This window comes from Phyllostomus hastatus, unplaced genomic scaffold (genome assembly GCF_019186645.2).
Source record: "Phyllostomus hastatus isolate PE091 unplaced genomic scaffold, TTU_PhHast_1.1 phas_scaffold_182, whole genome shotgun sequence".
Taxonomy (NCBI): domain Eukaryota; kingdom Metazoa; phylum Chordata; class Mammalia; order Chiroptera; family Phyllostomidae; genus Phyllostomus; species Phyllostomus hastatus.
Genome location: NW_025334013.1, coordinates 849,585 through 872,538, shown reverse-complemented (window position 1 = coordinate 872,538; position 22,954 = coordinate 849,585). Strand labels below are relative to the sequence as shown.

Below are 22,954 nucleotides of genomic sequence, written 5' to 3'. Positions count from 1 at the left end.
GCGGGGGGGGGGAGGCCCGACCCCGTGCGTCCTGGATCCCCGTGCCTTCACTCACGGGACGCGCCGGTGGCCCGGAGAACGGTCCCTTTGGGCGCGTGTGCTGCGGGCACATCGAGGGGGGCGCGATTGCCCCCCTCTGTTGGGGCTGCCCTGTGAACGGCGGCCGGCCGGTGCACTTTGCCGGCACCTCTGCTCCGGTCCGCTGCGTCCCCGCCCGCCGCCCGCAGGCCTGTTCCGTCTGCTCCCAGCAGTGCCGCGAGTCCCTTCTGCTTCCATTTCCGGAAGCTTCCGTTTCCTCGTTTCGATGCTCTGTTGCCAGGGGCATCGACGTGGGGGATTCTCACTGCCACTGACTTCACCGACGCCCCCTCGTGGCGCCCCAGCCACCAGCCGCCCCCCGTGGCCTGGTGCTCGTCGCCCCAGCCGTGCCAGCCGCCGCCGCTCAGCACCCCCCCCCCCCGGTCTCTTCGCTGTGCCCCACCCCGCGCGTGGCCTCGAGGTCCATGACACGCCTGACTCGATGGGTCCAGACGTCCCGCCCGCTCCTCGTGCCCCCCTCCCCTCAGCTCTCTCCTCCCCGGTGCGCCCGCTGGGCGGCTGCCTCTCTGGGCCGGGAGCGTGTCGTCCCTGCACTGCGTCTCCCGTGTCATCGGCCTGGTCTTCGCCACTTTTTTTTTAAGATTTTATTTATTTATTTATTTTTAGAGAGGGAAGGGAGGGAGAAAGAGAGAGAGAAACATCCATGTGCAGTTGCTGGGGGCCGTGGCCTGCGACCCAGGCTTATGCCCTGGCTGGGATTCGAACCTGCGACATTTTGGTCCTCAGCCCGCGCTCAAGGTCTTTGCCACCCTTCGTCTTGTTATTTCAGGGGCTGAGGGCGAGCAGCCCACGCAGCTGGCCCGCCCGCTGCCAGGCAGTGCCGCGCTTCCCCCGCCTACGGGGGGGGGGCACGGCCGGGCGTGCACCCCGCTCCTAGCCGTCCTCTCGCTGCGGCCTCCCCGCTTCCCGACACGCCGCTGCCCTCGCTTTCGTTCCCACGGCCGCGGGCCTTCGGGAGAGTGTGTGACTCCCTGACCGGCGTGGCTCAGCGGGCCGGGCGTCCTCCGGCAAAGCGCAAGGTCACGGGCTCCGTTTCTGGCCGGTGCGCGGGCCTGGGCTGCGGGCGGGTCCCTGCGGGGGCGCGGACAGGGGGCATCTGACCGACGTTTCTCTCTTGACACTGACACTGCTCTCCCTCTCCTCCCCCCGCTTTTCCTCTCGCTCTGAAAAACACACACACACACCTGAAACTCTGAAAAGGGCGTAAAACACAGAGAACGGCGCCTCCCCTGCGAGGCCTCTCGCCCGGGTCTGCCCCGCCCTCGCAGACCCCTCCCCCCGCCCCGCCACGGTCTCCTGTCCGCCCAAAGGGCTCAGCCCCCGACGTCCCCGGTTCCCCGTCAGGCGGGTTTTCTGGCGACGGGTCCCTCCCGCTTCCAGGCGGGCGTCTGCGAACCTCTTGCGTTTACTTTCACTTTTCACTTTCGTTTTCCCCGCATCCTTGCCTGGGGGCGGGCTCGCCCCAGGTGCCCGTGAGGCGCCCACGTCCTCTGAGCCAGTGGCGACGGGGCGCACAGTCCATTCCCCGCCTCGCAGGGCCGCCCGTGCCGCCCGGTGCCCAGGCCCCGGGTCTCTGGGTGCCGTGTGCTTCCCTGGCTGCTGAACGGACGCAGGAGGGCGAACCGGCTCCGGCGGCTCCGTCTGGACCCGAGACGGGGGCCGGTCGGACCACGCTGGTCTCCGAGCTGCACGCAGCTCAATGTCTTCCCGGGTCCGGGTCCTTCCCGGGTTTGCTCGGCTGCGTCCTTCCCAGGTCTCAGCGCCAGGGGCTGGGCAGCGGCTGCCACTGCCCCTGCCCCTCCTTCTCCATCGGCCCCTGAGCCCCAGAGCCCTTGGGACCAGCCCTGTGCTGTGCATCGTTGGGGCGCGGATGGGTGGGACCGCCTGTCCCAGGTCAGGGTGGGAGATGGGCGGTGAAGGGCCAGACACCCCAGGGTGGCCAGGCCCCGAGGGAGGCTTCTGTGTGTCTGCTTGTGCTGCTGCACGGCCAGCGGACGCCCTCCCACGGGGACCCGCCAGTGCCAGAGGCACAGTGGACGCCCTGGGCCCAGAACCGGCTGGGGTCTGAGCAGTGTGGACCGCCCTGCCGAGGGCCCGGGGAAGGGGGGAGGCGGTGGGGGGCGGCCGGGGCTGTTGTGAGGGCCCCGCCCGAGGCCCAGCACCCTGAGCCCCAGGGGAGGAACCCGGGCCCTGGGGGCCATTTCCCGGGCCCTGGGGCCCACCGTGCTTCTGTCTCCTTCCGGAAGGCGAGGACGGCCGGGTGCTGAGGGTCTCGGCGGGCGTCAGGTACGTGCAGCTCCCGGCCTACTCGGACATCTGCTTCTTCCGCGTGGACGGGGACAGACGGGAGGCGCCCATCCAGACCCCATTGTGAGTCGGGGGCCCCGGGAAACCCCCACGGGGCGCAGGGGAGGGGCCTTTCTGAGAGTCCCCCACAAGGCCCCGGCCCGGCACTGGGGGCCCAGCAGGGACCAGCAGACGCAGCTGCCAGGAGGGCGGGAAGCACAGGCACCCAGTGGGTGCTGGCCTTGGGGGGGAGCGGGGGGGGCCCCGCCCCCACGTCGAGCTGAGAGCTGAGCCCGCCTGCCGTCCCCCCACCCAGTGGGTTCGAGTGCATCGCCTACCCGCTGTCCAGCCCCTCACGCAGTGGCCTGGAGCCCGGAGCTGCCCCGGAAAGTGCCGGAGACCAGGAGGCAGCGCTGACATCAGACGCCTTGCGAGGCCAGGGGGACCCGCCCGGCGGCCTGCCTGGTGAGTGGAGGCGGCCGCGTGGTCAGCAGCGGGCCGTGCGTCGGTGACAGCAGCTGCCCAGAGCTGGGCACAGTGGACCCGGGGACAGGCTGTCCCAGGGGACCGTGTGCGGCCCACGGGCCTCGCCGGGCAACAGACAGCAGGCCGCCCTCGGGACAGTCCCCATCCGGTGGGTGGGACGGGCGCGGGGCTGCCACCGAGCACCCAGGCCCCTGGAGGGCAGCTCCTGCCCCGGCCCCTGCTCCCGACACCCACTGCGGGGGGGCCCGACCAGAGGGCAGCTCAGGGCTCCGTGTGTCCGGCAGGCGGAGACCTGCTGGGCTGGAGCTGTGGGTGGCTCAGCACCTGCTGAAACCCTGGCCTCGTGGATGGAGGCTGCGTCAGGGGCCCCGGGTGCCTGGGCCAGCGCGCACCTGGGGCCAAGTGGGGGTGACAGGCCGGGCTGCCGTCTCCCCACCCGCTTCTACCCGCACGTCCCCGTGCCTCAGTTTCCCTCTCCTGCAAAGCGAGGCCACGGCCACGTCGGCCTCCAGGACGGCTGACCGGCCCCGCCGCGCTGCCCCCGAGTGCCCCCGCAGATGCAGGGAGGGGCCCGTCTGCTCCCCAGTCCCTCCAAGCCGGCGTCTCCCTCGCGGGACAGCGCACCCCCAAACCCGCGGCGGGGCCCACCCTCCGCTGCCGCCAGAGGCGCCCCCACGGGACCCTCAGCCCCTCGCCCCGCCCGTGCCCGAGCCCTCCACACGGGGCCTGCCTGCTCTGGGCCACAGCCATGCTGGCCACCTGCTGTCGCCCCGGTGGACTCCGTGGAGGAAACGACCTGGCGGTGGATTTCGCTCCGCCGTTGGGAGGACGGTGGCCAGGAGAGACCCAGAAATGGCAATGGCCACAGCAAGGGGGGCGGCTCCGCCGGCCTTTACTCCTCGCCCTGCAGTTCAGAGTGGGGGGAGGCCCCTGACCACCAGGCTTCGGGGAGCTGCACAGGTGCCAGCCATCACGCCCCTGTCCCAGCTAGCAGGAGGGGACGCCTGAGGCCCACGGAAGCCGCCCGGGCGCCACAGCTCGCCAGGCACGGGCAACGGGAAACGCAGCTGCCAGCTGACCCGGACCTGCGGCTGAGCAGCGGGGCGGGGGGGGGGCGTATTCTGTGTCAGGCGGCCGTCTCTGCCAGGCGCTCTGGAAACTCAAACGAGGAGCCCACTGTCAGCCGACACCCCTGGGCCCCGCTGGGCGCACGGCCCTCGGGGATCACGTGGGCAGGGGCCTGGCCGCCGGCCGCCACGGAGGGACCTGAGCCCAGGCAGCAGAGGCCAGAGCCTCCCTCGGCACCGCGCCCCCCCCCGCCGACCTGCACCTGCCCCAGGAAGCAGGTGACCCGCCACGCCCGGCCACCTCTCCCGCTGGTCCACCTGGGGCGTCGGGCAGTGAGTGGCAAAGGCCCGCTGGCGGTGAGGACGTGCAGACAGGGTGGACGTGTGTCCCCCCACATCCCCCCACGGCTTCACAGCCTGAAGCCGTGGACCCCGACGCCTCAGCACACAGAGGCGAGGACCCCGGAGCCCACTGCCCGCGGGGCAAGGCCGCTGGGCCCCACCCCGCCCCCACTGTGCAGGGCCCACGCAGCACCCACCTGGGAGCTGGCCACCCCCCCGCCCGGTGGGACCCAGTTCTCGGCCCAGAGTCCTTCCTCCCCCGTCCGACAGGCGGTTAAGGAAACAAACCCCTCACCGGCCTGGTTTCCACTCACACCAGTGGGCGCAGGGAGGAGAGGACCTGCCTGCCCCCGGAGGCCTGCGTCCCACTGCCCGTTGACGTGAAACATCTCCCTGGTTTTCCCGTTGCTGACTCTCGTCGGGGAGCGAAGCCGCTTTCCTACACGTGGACGAGGGCCAGACACTCTAAGCGCGATTCCGGTCTAATTCCAGCACCTACGTTTCGGCGACAAAGCGCGCTGATTTCACATTCAGGGAGATTTCTCTGCGGAGCCCGCTCACCTTTTGGAGCTCCCGCCCACACTCTGAATGCGGGGGGACCGTCTTTGTTCGCCGCCCTCGGCAGGGCGTCCGCCTCCGACCCCGGTCCCCTGGCGTCCAGCGCAGGTGCCGACGGGGGCCCGAGGGGGCCGGTCAGGCTGGGGGAGGGCCCAGCGGCATGCACACCCCCCCGCAGACTGGGTCTGGGAACCTGAAGAGCTGCAGGCAGCAGGGAGAACCTCGGGCTGCTTGCTTTGTCCCTTCCCTCCTTTCTCTCTGTTGTCAGTGCACAAGGCCCTCCCGGGGGGCGTTTCCAGTGGAGCCCAGTGGTCCCCTCTCCCATGTGTGGGGCGTGCGGCTCTGGGCGTGTGTCTGGCGGGGGCTCGGAACGAGTGCCCGCAGCTGTGAGGCAGCTCTACACACCAAGGTGCCCTTGGCCGCTAGACCCATCTCGCCACTAAAACCGGCAGGCCATGTCGCGGGGAGCTGGGGGCGGCCTGGCTGCCCCCCGCGGGGCTGACGGCTGCTGTGGGGGCGGCAGAGACTCTTGCGGGGCTGTGGGCTTCGAGGGAAACCTGTGCGGGGTTCCTAGGCCAGGAGCCGCCCCTGCCCAGGGCCCCGAGAAGGGCGAGAGGCCGCCGCGCAGGCGCGTGGCTGAGACAGCGGCAACAGCCTCAGACGCCGGGCGCCAGGGTGGGGGCACAGGGCCTGAGGCCACAGCGCCTGGCTGCGGCGTCCCTGTCCCCCTCTCACTGTCCTGGGAGAAGGGCTCTTTGCCCCACAGCTGCCTTGTGTCCTGGGGGCTCCAGGGAGCCCGTCGGCAGGGTGGCGGGGCCAGACTCCCCGGGGTCTGAGGGATCACCCCTGTTGTCTCCCCCTTCCTGCCGCCGGAGCCTGGTCCGGGGCCCGGGGCCCCCAGTTCCGTGCGTCCTGTGGCCACACGGGCGCAGCCCAAGGACAGGGGCCTGGGAGGCTGGTGCCTCCTCCACCTCTCGTCTAGCCCCCAAGAGCAGGTCTTCGGCAGCTGTTGGGGAGAGAAGCTTCAGGACCCTAGATAGAGGGATGAGGGCAGTGTCAGGCTGTTGGGGTCCTGTGTGGCCTGGGGCGGGAGGGTCCTGGTGGAGCCGGGGTCCCCGGGGGGCGGGACCTCTGTGCCCGTGCGGACCTGCTCTGGGAAGGCCACCGCTCATGCACTGCATGCACCTGCGTCTCAGAAGGGACAGATGAGCCAGGGACCCGGCAGGCCGGCCAGCAGCACCAGGCCCTCTGATCAGCCGGGCCAGGGCCTTGGGGGCCTGTGTCCAGCTCGGACCTGGGGGAGCTCCCCAGGGTGGCCGAGGGCCTGGCCGTCCGCAGATGGGCCCTCCCCCTGGTCACACCCTGCCTGGGGCCGGGCTGGGCCGCTGGGCTCACTCCCCTGCGACCTTGAGGTCTGGGGCAGCGGCGGGACAGGCCCAGGCCCCTTGGAGCCACCAGGCCAGTCGGGGACGGTGGGCCCACGGGTGTCCTGGTCTCCCTCGGGTTCAGGTTCCGACAGTGAGGCCGTAAGGGGGCTCGGCCGGGGCTGCTTTCAGCACCCTGCGTCCGTGCCCTCGCCCCCGGGTTAGTTTCTGCGTCCCGTGTCCCCGGGCACCCCAGCCTGCCCCCCCCCCGCCTGGTCCCGTGAGACCCTGCGGGCCCCTGTGTCCCAGGGAGCGGACGCGGGGCTCGGGCTAGGCCCAGCTCCGGCAGAGACGCGCTGCCGGTCAGTGCGACCCCGCCCAGGCCCATGGGGGGGGCAACCGAGGGGGCAGGGCATGTCAGGGGGGCGGCCCCCACGGGCTGGGGCAGAGCTGGACCGGGAACGGGGTGACACGGGCGTGGGGGCGGGTGTCGGGAGGTGCCCGGGGCCGGCCGGATGCGGTCAGGGCTCCACGGAGGGCCGCCCCGTGTGGCGGGAAGGTGGGCGTGTGAGTTTGTGTGGGGGTGAGCGCGCGTGTGGTGACGTGTGCGGACGCGTGTGGGTGTGCGGGCACGTGTGGGCATGCCGTGACGTGCGTGGTGACGTGTGCAGGGGTGGGTGGGCGGGCGGCAGAGACTGGGGGTGCGTGTGAGCGGTGCGTCCACGTGCAGGTCTGGCCGTGGGGGTGGGCGCCAGGCCCCGTGGCCACACTGGGGCGCAGAGGTGACCGCTGGCGGGTCCCTGGGGGCAGCGACGGGAAGAGGATGAGACGCGGCCTGCGCCGACCCCGGCCTGCCAGCGTGCCAGCGCCGGGCCCCTGGCCGCCGTGCGCAGGCGGCAGGGAGCCCAGGCCCTCCCCTCCCTGCGTTCTCCCGGGCCCGCGCCGCACTTCAGCCGCCGGCTCCCCGACCCGGGGGCCTCTTCGCAGCGGCAGCGTCTGCCCAGGCCCCCGACGCAGCCACAGACGCCCCTCCTTTGGCTGAAGGACGGGGAACACGGGCTTCTTCTGCAGACAGAAGCGCAGGCCCACAGCCCACGGCTGCGGCACGAGACCTCAGGCCCCGACCGGCCGCACAGAGGCCCCACGCCACATCAGGCCACGGCTGCCCACCGGCCGCCCGGGGCCCATGGCCTCCTCCTGCAAGTGGCCCTCACGTCAGAGAGCTGCAGCCGGCCACCCCACCACAGGCCACCTCGTGGTCCCCGACACCTCTGTCCAGGGCCGTCTGAAAGCCCCCGGGACCACGAGAACGGAGCGGCTTCTGAGCGGGTGAAGAACGAGGCCCCGACGAGGAGGGCCCTGGGCTGCAGCCTCCCGCCGTCACTGGCAGAGGAGAGGAGCCCGCGGTCACCACAGTGTCCAGGCCCCACGTCCCAACATCCTGCAGCCCACGAGGGCTGGTCGCCTGCGCCCCCCGCCCCCCCGCCCCGCTCCTCCGCTGCCCAGGACGGGCTGCAGCTTTGTGGCTGAGCCGCCTGCACCAGACACGCAGAGAAAGCGCCGGGCCGGCGGCCTGCGTCCAGTCTGCAGCCGAGGGCCGGGGCAGAGGGGGAGCGCGGGTCGGGGGGCACTTCAGGGAGCGCGCAGGGCGCTCGCCCAGCTCGGCGCCGTGTCTCAGAGGGGCCTGGCCGCCAGCTTGGGGTGAGCGGGGCGGGCGGCTCCTGGCAGAGGAACTCCGGGAGCAGGGACAGCGCAGCCACCGGGCGCCGCAGCTCCAGGGGCACACACGGCGTCCTCGCCCCTCCGAGCACGCAGCGGGCCCATGGGGACAACCGCTTGGTGTCAGACTCGCTCTCCGCGCTTCAGAACAGGCGGGGGAGGTCGTCGTGGGCCTTCTCCTCCAGGCTGCGGCCGGACCCTGTGGGGGTGGCTGCGGGGCCAGGCACCGTCTGGGTGCCCAGGGCCAGTGGGCATGGAACCTGGCCCCCCCCACCCCGGGGCCACTGACCCACAGCTGCCCGCCACAGACATCCGCCACGCCCACCTCTCCGGGCCCAGCCGGGCCACGCGTCCTCTCGCCAGCCGGCCTCTCACTGGAGACGCCCCGGGGTGCTGGGTGCGGCGCCCGGGGCAGCAGCTCTCCACACTCAGCCCCGTGCGGGAAGAGCGTGCGGGTTTCGCTGTGGCAGCCTCGGCCCCGGTGACGGTGACAGGACTGCCGGCCTTCGCTGCCTCCACCCCACCTGGTCCCCTCCTGGCGCCTCACAGTGCGCCGGCGGCAGACTGGGGCGGAAGCAGGGGCCGCAGGGCCAGGAGGGCCGGGCTGGGGAGGGGTCCCTGCTCCACCTCCGCCCCCTGTGGCGCTCGGCAGCCCTCCCCCCACTCCCCCCGTCGGCCCCCAGGACAGCCTGCCCTGCCACCAGCTGTGCACACCCCGGCTGCGGCCTTTCTGCACCACTGCGACCTGCGGGCCCGGGACACGCACACCCAGGGCCCTGCTGCTGGGAGACCCGCCCCACGGGGCCCGCCCGGCCCGCCCTGAGGGACCGGGGGGTGAGGGTCGGGGGGGGCTTGTCCCAACGCCAGAGCTCTGCCCGCAGAGGCGGCCCCTGCCCGGACCCCGTGACTGTCCCCCTGCCCGTCCCCCAGGGTCTCCAAACCGCGGGGCCCCGAGGGGCCCTGCACACGCACGCACACCCCATGCGGGGCACTCGGGCGGAGGAAGACAGGCCCCAGCACGCGCTGCCGGGGGAAGAGGGGCCCGGCCCCGCGTCCCTTGTGGTGGCAGTCCGCACCGCGCTGATCCTGCGCAGTGCGGCCCTCGGCTGGGCGCGTCTGCCCTCAGGCCCAGCGGGCTGCGTCTGTCACCTTTCTGACTCACTCAGCCGGGGCGAGCGTCCGGGCAGGCCCCTGGAGCCCTGTTTGTCCGGGCGGCTTCCCTGCCGCAGCCCCGTCCTACACAGGTGACTGGGGAGCCTAATTGCGTCGGCCGTTAAGAGATAATTAATGGACGTTCCCCTCCCGGCGAGGTCAAGCCGCCCGATCCCCCCGGCAGCCCAGCCCCCCTCCGCAGCGTCCCCTCCACGGGGCGGCACGGCGACCTCTCTCTCGCGGACGGGCCCCAGCTGCCGCCGCTACAGCCGACGTCTCCGCGCACCGGAGCCGGGCCTCCGCTCGTGGGCCCGGGCTCCAGGCCGTCCTGGCCGGGAGTGCCCCCGGAGACATGCAGGGGCCCCCGCAGGCCGGGCAGGACCCTCCGTCCCAGTGGCCGCCGGCCACCCAGGGGGGTGCGGAGCCAGGGCAGGCCTGCGGCTCGGCCCCGTGGTCAGGCGGGGTCTCAGGCGGGTCTGACTTCCTCTGAGCGCGACCTGCCAGCGGACCTCCGCCTGCCTTCCCGTGGGGCAGCCCCCCGGGGTCCGCGTGTGCTGCCAGGCAGGCAGAGCGGGGGTGGGGGCAAGCATGGGGACCCCGGGGTGTGACTGGAGGGGGTGCCCAGGGTGCAGGAGAGAGGGGGCGACGTGAGCCCCACCCTGGGGCGTGGGAGGTGGAGGCAGGGCCCAGGTGGTGGCCCGGACCCCACGGTGGGGCAGTGGGGAGACCGGGACCAGGGGCCAGGATGCGGGGTGTCGCCACGTTCCCGGCCGAGGCACCAGGAAGGAGGTGCTCTCTCGCCAAGGGGGAGCCGGAGCGGCAGCAGAGGCGGGAGTCCGGCCGGGGCACAGTGGCAGCGTCGGGAGGGGGCAGACGGAAAGGTCGCCGCAGCCGGCGAGCCAGGGGGCAAGCGGGGCTCAGGGGGCTGACGCCAAGGGCAAGGGGGACACCAGGCCCCGGACGGGGCACACGTGACCCTCAGCGAACGCAGAGAAGCCGAGGCCCACCGTCCCCGTACCCCCCCCCCCGGGGCAGACAGTGCACAGCCCAGAACGGGCGTTCCCCTACTAGAGGCCCCGCCGTCGCCCCCCAAGGGCTGTCACTTCCCCTGGGGGACTGCAGGCTGCACACGGCCCCTCGGCCGTCACTCCGCCCACCCCCACCGTGCTCCCCGCCACCGTCCGCACTGGAGCCAACGCCACCCCGCAGAGGGACTGGCTGGACCGACGGGGCCAGCAGGGAGGGCCTCAGAGCGGGAGGGTCAGCGTGCGTGGCCCCAGGTGGCCGGAGCCTGGCCTGCTGGCCGTGCCCTGGGGGCAGAGAGGGGTGGGCCTGGCTTCCCGAGAGGCCGCCGGGCGAGGGAGGCCCCAGGAGCCCCACCGAGGGCAGCGGGTGCTCGGGAGGAGGTGCTGGGGCCGCGGGGCGGCGGGGGAGGGCGCTCTGACGACGGAACGGGGCTGTCACCAAGGGGGCCGTGGCCCCTCGTGGTCTCTGTGCCCCACTCACCGTGGACGTGGCCTGAGCCCCCACAGCACGTGGACGGCCAGTGGACGCATCCTTCTTGTCCACTGAGCTCGGGGCCCCTGACCCAGGGCCTGTCCGGGGGGCTGTGTGGTGGTCGGGGACCCCCTCAGCCCTGAAGCACCCCCGCCAGGCCCCGAATCGAATGTGGGCCGTGGTGAGGAGGCCCCAAACTATGCCTGTGGGGGTCCTACCTGTGCACACTGGGGACACCGGGGTCACCAGGACCCCGTGCGGCCTCGGCTCGCCCCGCCCCCCAGCCACTGGCCTCACCCTTGCTCTCGGGGCAGGAGGGACAGGGTGCCCGGCCCCGTGGCCGTCCTGCCCCAGCCCTGCGGCCCCCCTGGACACCTCTCTCGGGTCTGTGCTTCATGATGCCGGAAGGGCCTTTGGTCCATTTCTCTGGGGAAACCTCTCTCTCCTCAGCAGGCGGACGCAGTGCCCGCTGCCCGGAGGACTGCCGGCGGGTGCAGCGCGGCCGCGCCGAGTTCCTGGACATCCGCCTCGGGCCCCCCCCGCCCGGGTACCACCCCGTCCCGTTCCTGGACGGCCTGCGTGAGGTAGGGGTGGGGGGACCCCCCAGGACTGAGTCCACCCACTGCCCAACCCCGCAACCAGCATGTCGGGGTGCACGGAGGGGAGCGACCAGGGCCCCCCCTGAGTGCCTCCCCGCCGCTCCGTGCAGAAGGCGAGCAGCGGGCCCGGGGGCGGCCTGGGCCCCGGGACGGGGACGCCCACCGTGCAGGACCCACCCGGAGGCAGCAGGTAGGAGAGGCCGCCCCACTCACGGGCGTTTGGGGGGTGGTCTGCCCCCCCTGCCCTTGGGCCACAGCTGTGCCCCTTCTCTGCACGTCTGCCTCGGTTTCCCCCAGCCTTGCACACCACAGACACTGCGGGCCACCGTCGGCTCAGCAGTGGCAAAGGTTTCCGTGGCCTAGAGAGTAGGGACTCTGGGCTTCCCGTGTGGGGGCCCACGGCCGGGTCTAGCACCAAGGGGACTCGCCGGGCAGCAGGGGCAGCGCAAGGTGGCCCCAGCGGTGTCCCTGCCGCTGCCAGCCCCCCCGGGGACTTGTTCTGAGAGCCTGAGGCAGGCAGAGCAGAGCGGCCACTTGCCCAAGGGACACGCCGAGGGTGGGCGGGTGGGCGGGCCGGGGGTACTGAGGGAGGCGCCGCTCCTTAGTGCCGGGGGCCACACCAGCCCGTCCCTCGGGGGAGGAGACTGAGGCTTGTCCAGAGCCCGTTTGGATTTCCGCCGGACAAGTGGGAGGGGCGGGCGGCGGCCTGTGGGGAGGTGCGGCCCCACACCTCCGTGCCTGTGGCCTCTCCCAGTGACGCCCTTTCCAGCCCAAGGGGGCCACGTCGCTGGGAAGCCTCTCCTGGCCTCTGCTTTCAGGGGCAGCGAGCGCGTCCCCTGCCGACACACGCGGGCCGTGGACACTCTGGTGGGACTGGACCTGGCCTCCCCCAAACCCGGCAGCTGTAGGGAGCACGGTGCAGCACTGGGGAGCAGCCAGCACGGTGCGGCACCCGCCGCCGCCGGCCGGGGGGCAGGTGGGCTGGGACCTGGAGGCAGAGGTCCTGCAAACGCAGGCCCCAGGCCCCAACGGAAACCACCGCCCTTGACAGACACACGGCCTCCGGGGGGCCGGGGGCGGGGCGCAGAAGAGCCCCAGGGGCTGGGGGGACGGCAGGGATCCGACCCTGCGTGGGGCTCGCCGGCCGCCCGGAGCCGGGGCTGGCTCTCCAGGGAGCCTCGCGCTGCCGGAGACCGCGCGCCCTTCTTGACGCTGCGGGCCGGGGGCGTTGAGTGGCCCCAGAAAGGCGCGAGGCCTCAGGCACGGCCCCAGCTCACACACTCAGGGAAATAAGAGATCCGGCGGAGGGGTGGAGCGGCCGCAGGTCCACCTGCAAGGAGAGGACGCGTGGGTGCCGCCAGGGACGGGGGACAAGCCGGGAACACTCGCGGCTGGCGCGGCATAGCGAGCCAAGGACCCCCGGATCCCCGGATCCCGCGCGGAGCTGCCCGTCTGCGCCTGCGCCTCGGTGTGGCCGGACCGCAGTGCGCGCCTGCGCAGGAGCTGCGGAAGCGCGGACCTGCAGGAACGCCAACACGTGCTCAGGGTCCCGGCCCGGACCTGCGGAGCGCCGACAGCTGACACCCTAGAGTCTCGGGAGCCAAACCTGAGGCGGTCACCGTGGCAACTCGGACGCCAGGAACTCGAGGTGGAAAGTCTCATTTCAGGAAAAACAAGGCCTTGCGCCGCCGGCCTGCAGGCAGTGGCGGGAGCGCGCAGCTCGGCCCCGGCCCTCCGGCGCCGCCGAGGGCTCCGGTGTCCCCGTGTCCGAGACGGCGTTGTGATCCGCAGCCGCAGCAGCCTGGTGTTTGGGTGGGCCCGGCCCGCACCCAGGGAAGAGCGGTGGGGAGGGGGCCTGCTGGAGCCCCCACGCCTCCCACCAGCCCCGCCGTGCCACCACCCCGCCGGCGAGCTCCCTCCAGCTTGGGCGCCGGCTCCCCGCAGCCTCCAAACCTGGCTCCTGACCCAGAAAGCCCACCTTGTGGAACCGTAGGGAAACCGGCCGCCGGCCCGGCTCCTGGAACAGGACGCGCGCGGGTGCGCAGATCGCCGTCTCCCTCGCGTTCAGAACCCTGCGCTGCGCAGCGCAGCGCGGCCCTTGGTTCCTGGCTGCAGGGCTGTGGGCCCCAGGGGCAGGACATTCCCCAGGACTCGGCCACAGGGCTGGGGACGGGGTGGGGAGGCCCCTGATAAGCAGCTGCCGCACGTGGGGCGGAGGAGGGGTGCGCGGGCTCCTGCCAACGCCTGACCTTGGCGCTTTCTGGCCCCCTGTTCTTGTCGCCCCTCCCCCTCAGCACCCACCACCCGCTGCCCTCCCTGAGGACCTGCTGTGACCCCGAGTTCTCAGCTTCCTGGGGGCCACTACTGCAGACCCCTCTTTCAGACCTGGCCACCAAGACAGGATGCTAGACCCCTTTGGGTCTCTCCTGACCACACCCCACCCCACCAGGCTGCCTAGTGCCAGTGCAGGGGCCACAGGGGCCAGGGGCCAGGTCCCAGAACAGCCAGGCCGGCTGCCCTCGAGCCTGCATCCCAAACCACAACTGTGCCTTCGTGGGCTGCTGGACAACCTCCCTGCCCTGGCCCGGAGGGGGTGGCCGCCAAGCCATGGCTGCAGGGGCTCGCCCTCCGGGGCCATCCCGGGTTGCCTGCACCCCGATGCCCGGCCAGCCCGCCCTGCGGACCTGCCTCCCCGGGAACGTCAGCTCCCGCGGCGGCCTCGCGCATTCCTGCGGAGACATTCCTGGCACGCGACGGAACGCCACACCGCGACACAGAGCCCGTCAGTTCCCGAGTGGGGTGACGTGGTGTCGGCTGCAAAACCCGGACTCGGTTCCTAAACGTGGCCGGGAGTCGGCCGCCCCCCCCCGACCAGGGACCGGACGGGAGGGGGCGTGCGGCCCCACCCACCTCCCCCGAAACCCTAAACCGCGCTTTGGGCCGGAGCGGTGCCAGCGCCTGCGGCCCTGCCGAGCCCCCCACCAGCTGGCGGGTGGGGAGTCCGCGGCGCGACCTTGCCCGTGATTGCTCCTTGACGGCTGGGCAAAGAGGCCAGGGCCCTCCCCCAGCCCGCTCAGAGAAAAATGGGTTTAATTAAGACTTCCGTGATTAGTCATTTAATCAGTCATTAGGCCAACACAGATGGAGCCAATTAATTTTTTTACTTGAATACGTAGCTAGTCCTCGCAGCCCCCTCCACCCGGGCTGTGGGTGACCCCTGAGCATCGAGTCCACCGCAGGCCTCCGTCCCCTCCAGAGGCGGCCCCTCCCAGCGGCCGGGCCATGCCCCAGGCCCCTCGCCCGCCCCAGCCCCGCCGCAGGCCGCCCCGCCGCCCCCTCGTCTGATGAGCGCAGAGCAGCCCCGAGGGGACTCGGACAAGCTCTGAGCAGGAACCACAGCCCAGGGGCTGCCCGCCTCGTCCGGGACCCCCAGGCCTCCGACTGTAGCCCAGCCACCTCCGAGGACAGGTCCTGGATGTCCTGTCCCCGCCACCCTGAGTCCCGCACCAGGCCCAGCCCAAGTTTACCCCAAGAAGTCCCGTGTGGGGTCCAGGGTGAAGTCCGAGTCCCCCCCCACCCCCATCTGCAGCTCGCTGGTGCCCGCCTGGGCCCTGCACAGCGCCCCCGGCGTCTGGCACGTGCTGGCCCCTCAGCTGGGAGGGCCGGCTGCCCCCATCACGGGGGTGTGCCCGGGGCGCCACCTGGCCGTGGGCGGCCCTGTGCCCGGGCAGTGGCCTGGCAGGTTGTGGGTCTGTCTCAGCAGGTGAGGCTCCTGGGGCGGCCGCAGCCCTCCCTTGGCCCCACAAATGGGGCCCGTGCCCAGGTCAGGTCTCAGGTGCCCACGCCCCATGCTGTGCCTGTGCGCCCATTTCACAGGCTAGGAAAACAGCGACAAGGGCCTCCTCTGACCCCAAGGCCACCAAGCCCACAGCCCCAAGGGTCGCAGTGGGCCTTGCAGGGGTCAGGCTCCGGTCACTAGGGAACGGTCACTCCAGAGCAGGAACCCTCCCTCCCTCCGCCGGACGTGCACTTGACCGAGGCACCAGTGCCGGCTCCCGGTGCCTCACCGGGCCCAGCAGCCGCAGCAAAGGCACGGGTGTGCACGGGGCGCCGGGCTCCTCTCCGCCTGTGGCCACTCCCCAGACCTGCCCTCTGGCCCCCCTGACCCAGGCCACCCGCCGTGGAGCTTGGCTGCCATGGCTGTCACCTTGGCGACGGCTCTGTGTGGCCTGGTGTGTTCACGGAGACCCCAGAGGGGGAGGCCCAGGGCACGTTTGGGGGCTTCTCAGGGCGGCCCTGCCACGCACCTGCCCCAGGAGAGGTGGCGTCAGGGGGGCCATCCACGGTGCACAGCCCCCACGGGTGCTCCCGGGCCCAGGAAAGGGGTGGGTGTGCAGCCATGGGGACACCGAGGCCACTGTGCTGACAAGCAGCCAACTGGGCTGGGGGGTCACTTGGGGAGCTGAGCACCTAGTGGGAACCAGTGGGGTCACCCTTGCAGGGGGCTGTCACAACCCCCCCCCCCACTTGAGAGCGTCTGCTCCTCCCAGCCTCAGCTCGGCCGCGTGCCCGTTAGGGCAGGCAGATGGCTCAGCCCAGCGGGACTCGTGGGGACCTGGGATGGGCCCACCACGGGAGCGGAGGGGTCCATGCAGGGCACAGCCCATCTCGGGGCCTGGAGGGCGGCCCCGGGCCGCAGGCTCAGGGCGGGCACGGCAGGGGCGAGAGGCCGCCCCTCGGGGACGGATTGCCGACGGGAGCTGGCGCTGTCCGGGCGCCTCGTCTCGGTGTCTCGGCTCGCTCTGTCGGATGGTGTGCCAGGGGCTGGGTTTGCTCTTCCTGGAAGGACTCGGGGGAGCCTGGATGCAGGGGACGAGGGGCAGGAGCCCCGAGAGGCAGCGACAGGCGTCACGAGCCCAGCAACCTGGCTCGCCGCCTCTGAGCTGTGGCGCAGGGAGGGCACCCGGGTGGGCTCAGGGCGCCCGGGCAGAGACAGAGTCGGGAGTCCCGGGGCCCGAGGTGGGTCGAGGTCTCAGGGGTCTGCGGAGAGCGTGGACCAGTGCGTGCGTGTGCACCCGTGAGAAGGAGCCGCGGGGCCGGCCAACAGCAGCCGAGTGCAGGGCTCCCGCGGGCAGCAGAAAGGGCCCCTTTCAGCGGCCTGGCTGGTGGCTCTCACAGGCGTGGCCTCCGTCGGGGGCCATGCCTGCCCCTCTGGGACCCACCCAGCACAGCTGGATGGCCAGGCCCGAGGGGACCACACCGTTTCCAAGCAACGGCACCGAGACCCGAGAAGACGAACGTGCCCCCGCAGGGGGGAGCCGCAGCACCTGGCGCCTGGTCGCCGGGCACACATGATGTCAGAAGGTCCTACCCGCAACGAGAAACACGATCCCTCAAACCCGACGCGGGGACCGCGCAGCCGGAAGGACGAACTCACGAGGGTCCCGCGTGGCGAGGGGAGGCGGGGAAGGAGTCGGACGGGGCCCCGGGGCGGTTGCACCGGACAGCTGTCGCGGAAGGTCAGCGGCAGAGCAGCCGTGCGGGGCGGGCGCGGGGGCACAGGACCGTGGGGACAACGCTGGCCCCTGGGGGGCAGCGTCTCGGGCCGCCAAGCGCACGGACACGGGATGCTCCCAAGTGGTGGTGGGGGGGGAGACACGGCATGGCAGCGTTTTCGATCTCGACGACAACCCTTTACCTACGGCACGAGAACTCGGGGACAGCAGGCCCCGGCGGTCCAGGGCAGACCTGGGAGGTGGAAACGCCGGGCGGGGGGGCGGAGCCCCGGCCCGCAGGCCCCGCCCCGCCCGCACGTCAGGGTCCCAGCCAGAGGCCCTGCAGCCTCTGGACTCCCGGAGGCTCAGCCGCTGCACACGGCCGGTGCCCGATCGGTGCTTCAGGGGTCACGCCGCCGCCCGGGACTCCGGCAGGCCCTCGGCGCTGTGTCTCCGGGGGACACGTCCCAGATCTCTAGGGGCGCCGGGTCCAACCCGTGGGTCTGGGGGCCCGGCAGCCGGCCGGCGCCTCCGGGCGGCTCCCTCTCGGGGTCCCCAGCCCCCGCCGGCTCGGCCCGCTTTGCGCAGCCCTGGGGGTTCTGTAAAAGCGCTCCGGCTCCTCGTAACCCCGTTCACGTCTCCGAAAGCCGGCAGCCCGGCCGACGCTGGTTATTCTTAGCGCGGAGTTATTTACCCGCCCCCCCACCCCAGCCCTCCGCCCGCACCTCAGAACCCCTGACGTGGCTCTGGGGGCCAGCCAAGGCCCATCCCCCCTCTCGAAATGGAGTCATTTTAAAGCCTTTTGTCTTTAAATTTTTATCACCCGCACCACGCACGTGGTGCTGACTTGGCGAGGGGCCGGAACCTGGCGGGTCTCCGAGCCCCAGCCAGGGAGCCGCACTCCCCCGCCCTCCGGTCTCGGGGAACACTCCGCCCGGGGGGCGGGGGTCTTCCTGGCCCCCCAGTCCCTTTGGCTGGACCCTTCCGGGCACAGCCCGGCCCGTCGCACCCGGGGCCTCTGTGCCGCCCAGACCAGAGCTGGAGGACCTGGCGTCCAGGCCACATAGCCCCCTGTCCCTGAGGGACACGTGTGGGAGGCCGCCAGCTGGACCCCGGAGCTCGGCAGAGGCGCTGGGTCAGGGGCCCTCCCCGGGGCACTGGGTCAGGTCCTCCGGGACGTGAGACCCTCCCTGGGGCAGGCGGGTGGGCCAGTCACTCACTCTGGAGTGGGGCCCCCTAAGACCCTCGGTCGAGACAGAATTGCTGAGATGGGTCACTCCCCCCTCCCCCCACCCGTCCGAGAGCCTGGGCAGCTCTGGCCAGAAGGGCAGGTCCCCATCCCCCGGACACGGGGCCTGGCCCCAGGGACCCCGGCCACCTGGTCTTGCCCTCCACCGGCTGCCTCTTCTCTCCCGCCTCTCGGGGTGAAACACGCTTTAGCCCCTAGGAGGGGGCGCAGTGCCCTGCGACCCCAGCCCCCAGCTGAGCCCCAGGCCCCGCCTGCCTCTTGTCCTTTCTCACTGGCTCGTCCACGTCCCTCCCGGCGGGCCCCGGGCCGCCGCTGATGTTCTCCGGGCGGCCCTGCCGCCGCTGGCCGGGCCGGGCACCTGGACCCCGCTCAAGGGAGCGGCGGGTGGCGGTCAGCTGCGTTCGGTCTCCGCTTGGTGTGGACAGGGAGACACCGGGGCCGGGGCAGAGCTGGGTCACCGCCTGTGACCTTCCCCGCCAGGTGCAGGCGGAGTGGCCGGCGGGGTGGCACACACTGCCCCCCACGCTGAGGCGGGGCCTCCAAGGTCAGGACAGCCGAGCCTGTGGCCCCTGGGGTGGCCCCTTGCGGGGGGGCGGGGAGGCGGGGGCGCGCACACCTGGCTCCCTGGGCGGCCCCCTCAGGTGTGTCCTCCTCTCCTCCCCGCAGGCCGGACGGGGCGGCCGGGGCAGCGCCGGGGACAGCGCCGGGGACAGCGGCCTTCCCAGGTAGGCGGGCAGCGGGAGGACGCCACCCCGTGAGCCCTCTCCAGGGGTCAGGTCCGGACAGGTCATCTCCGTCTCCCCTGGAGGGGCGCTGGCTCCCTCCCTCTGAGCAGGTGGACCCGAGCTCGGGCAGGTGCCCGGCCCCCACGCAAGCTCTCCAGACGCCCCCGGAGGCCAGCCCGCGGGGCCCTGGGCAGGGAGGGGACGCGGACTGTCCCAGGGTCCGCCCCGAGGCCGGGCCCCTCACAAAGGCCGCGGGAGCCGGCCAGCCCTGGGAGCCTCTCCGGCGCCTCAGCCCGGTGAACGCCACGGCCTCCTGTCCCCATGGCACCCCCCTCGCCCCCAGCAGCGAAGCCCTGAAAGGCCCCTCTGTGGGGAGGGCTGGGGGCTGGGCAGCGCCCCACCTGCCCTTTGGGCTGAGGCGGCCTGTCCGCCCCCCCAAGCAGCCACACACGTCCACTGGCCGGCCCGCAGGGCAGACATGGGGGTCACCGGCTTCGGGACTGAAGTGGAAGTGGTGTGGGTGGGTGGCGGGGCCGGCGGAGGTCACCTGGACCTCTCGGGGCCCCGAGGAGAAGCCGTTTCCAGGCTGTTAGGGGCAAAGCCAGTGGGTAGCCTGGCCCCCGAGGTGTGGGCCGGGCTCTGTGGGGACGCCGGGGGCCAGGCCCGGGACAGGAGCACGTGGCGGTCGGGGCTGGGCCTCGGGTGTTTCTGAGGCCACCAAGGTGGCCCCCACGGGCTCCGTCCCATCCGGCCGGAGGCCTCAGGACGAGGTCACTCGAGGGCTGGGGCCGGTCCTGGGGCCGCTGCCGCCGAGCCCTCACGGCTCCCGCGGTGCCCTTGGCCGCGGTCGGGGCGGCCGCGTTCCCGGGAACACCTAGAGACCGGCTGCTTGGGAACACAGGCGTTGCCATGTGCGGCTGCTCCTCCCGCGGCCAGGGAGGCCCGGTGCCCCGGCTGCGGAATGCGGCCCCTCCCAGGCGCCCGGCCCAGCCCCCAACCGCGGTTTTCCGAAGGGGCTGACTCGGGCCCCGCGCCCCCTGCCGGCGGGCCCCCTCCAGTGCGGCCCCCCCTCGGGGTTCAGTGCCACGGCCCCCGGGCCGGAGCGGGGGTCGCCGCCCCGCCTGTCTTCCAGCCCCGGCGCTGGGACGTCCCCGGGCGCAGCCGGCTCCCGCGCCCCGGTTCAGCTGCGGCTACATTCCGGGTGTGAGCCCGGGCCAGCCCGCGAGCTTTTTCCACGCTCCGGTGCCAGCCCCAGCGGCTCGGGGGAGGGAGAGGGCGGTTTCCATGGCAACCCCACTTTCTGTTATTTCTTATTTTCCTTTTTACGGTCGCTCCCCCTTCGAAGCTCTCCAGACAGTTTACAGGCGGCACAGAGGAGGGGTGCTTTCCCTCCCCCGCGGGGTCCCCAGCAGAGCAGCCCCCCCCGGCCCCCGGCCCCCCCCCCCCGGGCCCGCCCCTGCAGTCGCGGAGCACGCGGGGGCTTCAGAGCAGACAAGCAGGGCCCCAGCGTCTTAATGCTTCGAAAAAACACGTTAGAGGAAATGAGTTATTTTTCTCCTGAAAGACGGGAAAGTCTTTTCAGAATGATCCCGGCACCCAGCCCCACGGCCCCCCAGCGGGAAGGGGGCCTTGCACGTGCCCCGCCCACCTCACCCAGCTGCCCCCCCCACCCCACCCCACCCCCCACCCCCCCCCCCCCACCCCCCACTCTGTCCCCACAGCCGGGGCTGTGCCCTGAGGGCGGAGCTGGCTGGCTGTGCCCCAGGCCGCTGGGCAGAGAGGGCCGCCAGGCCGGGGGCAGGGCGGGGAGGACCTGAGGGTGTCCCGTGGCGGGTGGGCGGCAGCCCGGCAGGCAGAGCCCCCCCCCCCGCCCGACCGGTGTGAGCGCGGGCCCTCCCCCGCAGGAGAGTACGTCATCATGGTCCGGGACGTGACCGCCCCACCGTTCCTGGGCCGCTCGCTGCCCACCGCCTTCCAGCACCTTCGGGTCTCTGCCACGGGTCCTGGCCCGCAGCCCCCCGCCCCCGGAGAAGGCCCCACAGCCCAGGACTAGGAGGGCCACCAGCCCCGGGGACGGCGTCCCTGCAGGAGACCCCCGTTCTCGGAAGGACCGAGGCTGCCTCCGCCTCACCAGGCGCCGCCCCCTCCCGCCGCCCTCCGCGGTGGGTCAGATCGGGGCCGAGGAGCCCCCCCGCGCACCCCGGGGCCGCTGGCTCTAATAAAGTGCTGGACGCTGGCTGCTGAGTGGCGTGGCCCCTCCTCACACCCTGGACACGTGCGGCTCCCGGGGCATCCCGGTTCCCGCCGCGGGGGTCGCCGGTCCCCCCTGTGGGCCGGCACTTCTGTTCGCCCCGACTCTCCCCAGTCCTGCGGTGAAGCCGTGCGCCTGCGCCCTCGGACTCCGCCCCATGACCCCTGCCCTGGCGGGGGCGGCGGGGAGCCCTGTGGGCGCCTGGGGAGTCGGAACCCGCTCCCAGGCGAGAGATCGAGGCGCTGAGCGGGCGACTGGTTTTCTGGGAACCGGCTGCCCATCTGCAGGGGCCACTTCTCCACTTTTCGGGCCTCAGCGGCCGAAATGCACCCCGGTGTGTGGGCAGGGCTCCCCGGAGGGCTGGCGGGGGGCCGGCCGCCCCCTGCCCTGAAGGCCCTGCCCTCCCATCCTCTCTGCTGATCACCTGCTCTGGCCTTCCCAGAGAAACACAAGGGGAGACAGACCGCCCCGAGCCAGCCCCCCAGGTCATCAGCACAGTCCAGGCCCATCTCCCCAACAACGCCCCCCCACCATGTGGCTGCAGAGGCCGCAGGCCGCCATGGTGCTGCCCTGCCCTCCCCAGCTGCCCAGCGTGGGGCAGCCTGTCTCCTGGTCCTCTCTGCGGCCTGGGCCCCTCCCCAGCTCCAGACCTGGACAGCCAGCTACGAGACGCCTGGTCCGGCAACACCCGATGGCCTCCCTGCGGCATCAAGGGCAGGTCAGACCAAGCACGTCCCCAGCAGCGTTCCTGCTGGCCCCGCAGACTGGCCCAGGCCCCCACGGCGGCACCTGTGGGCCTTCTCCCCCGCTCCATGGCCGGCAAGTCCGGCCCCGTCTCCCCAGCCCAGACCTGGCTGGCCCCGGCCCCACAGGTGCCGCCAGGCCGCACCCCAGTCACGCCCAGCACCGCAGGCCCCCATAGCTGCAGCCCCGTGTCCAGCGCTGGTTCTCTCCGGCTGGCCACGCCGCCCCTGCATGCCTGCTCATGCCCAAGTGCCCGCCCGCATCTCCTGGGGGTCTCCTCGGGAGGCCTCCTCGGCCGCCTCTTCACCCACCCCTGAGACGACACCCCCTACGCACCCTGGGGTCCCCTTCCCTCCTTCACCGCACGGTGGGCCAGCACGCCACGCACTTCACTTGCGCGTGGTTTGTCGCCTCCTGGAGGGAGGAGTTTGGGCAGCTTTGCTCTCCAGCGCGGCCTCGGCACCCAGTGCGGCCTGCCGGAGAGCCCGAGGCACCCCGTGCCGGGGCCGCGTGGTCTGCAGCACCTGACCTTGCCGTACAGAGCAGGAGGTGCTGGGGACGACCAGGAGAGGAGTGGAGGCAGGCAGGACTGACGGACGAGGAGACAGAGGTGGGGCAGAGGGACAGGTGAGCAGATGGAGGGGGAGAGGGCGGGGGTGGGGGGATGGAGGCGTGGACTAACGGAAGGGTGGACAGGCCGATGGTCACGAGACCGGGTGGTGGGTGACGGGTGTGAGTATGGGTGGGGTGGAGGTTCATCTGTCCCCAGAGGACAGGTGCCCCCGGAACAGCTGCTCCGACTTGGAGGGTGGTGCTAAGGAGGTGCTGTGACTCCGGGCCCGAGGCGTGGGGTGGCCCCGGGGCCCCGCCTCTGCCAGCCTCCGTGCGGCTGCAGGAGCTCCAGCGGCCACAGAAGCTGCCAGCGGGGCTTTGGGCTCCAGCGGCCCTTGAGGAGGGGCCAGGGGCTGCGTCCCAGCCTGAGGCAGGGGCGCCGACTCCGGGGGCCCTGCGTGCACTGGGGCGTCTGACCCGCCCGAGGCTGGCGGGGGCCGAGGGGCCTGCGGGACGGGCCGCCTGCGAGGGGGTGGGGAGGGGCGGCGGCAGGGTCCCGGCCGAGCCGAGGGCAGAAGCCCCGGTGGACGGGCCACACGCTCCTCGAACGCCCGCTGCCCGCGGCCGCCCCGAGACGCAGCCCGCCGGCTGCAGCCTCGTTCCCCCTCCAGACGCAGCCCCCTTCCCGCCCAGAGAAGAACGGTGGAAACCACGTTTCCCTCGCGGGAGAGCGGAGCCGGAACAGAAGCAGCTGCCGCGTCTCCCGGCG

General features: G+C 72.6%; 1 protein-coding gene across 1 annotated transcript in view; it reads left to right on the top strand.

Moving 5' to 3' along the window:
- MORN1 (MORN repeat containing 1) overlaps nt 1-20,691 on the top strand; it is a 31,688-nt gene extending 10,997 nt beyond the window's left edge. The window contains exons 9-19 of the mRNA XM_045858723.1: nt 2,346-2,469; nt 2,702-2,850; nt 6,348-6,364; nt 7,013-7,531; nt 8,217-8,408; nt 8,852-9,014; nt 9,328-9,489; nt 11,021-11,154; nt 11,280-11,359; nt 18,580-18,638; nt 20,543-20,691. Of these exons, the coding sequence (XP_045714679.1) occupies nt 2,346-2,469; nt 2,702-2,850; nt 6,348-6,364; nt 7,013-7,531; nt 8,217-8,408; nt 8,852-9,014; nt 9,328-9,489; nt 11,021-11,154; nt 11,280-11,359; nt 18,580-18,638; nt 20,543-20,691 (1,748 nt within the window). The remainder of the gene's footprint in view (nt 1-2,345; nt 2,470-2,701; nt 2,851-6,347; nt 6,365-7,012; nt 7,532-8,216; nt 8,409-8,851; nt 9,015-9,327; nt 9,490-11,020; nt 11,155-11,279; nt 11,360-18,579; nt 18,639-20,542) is intronic.
- Nucleotides 20,692-22,954: the final 2,263 nt, after the last annotated feature.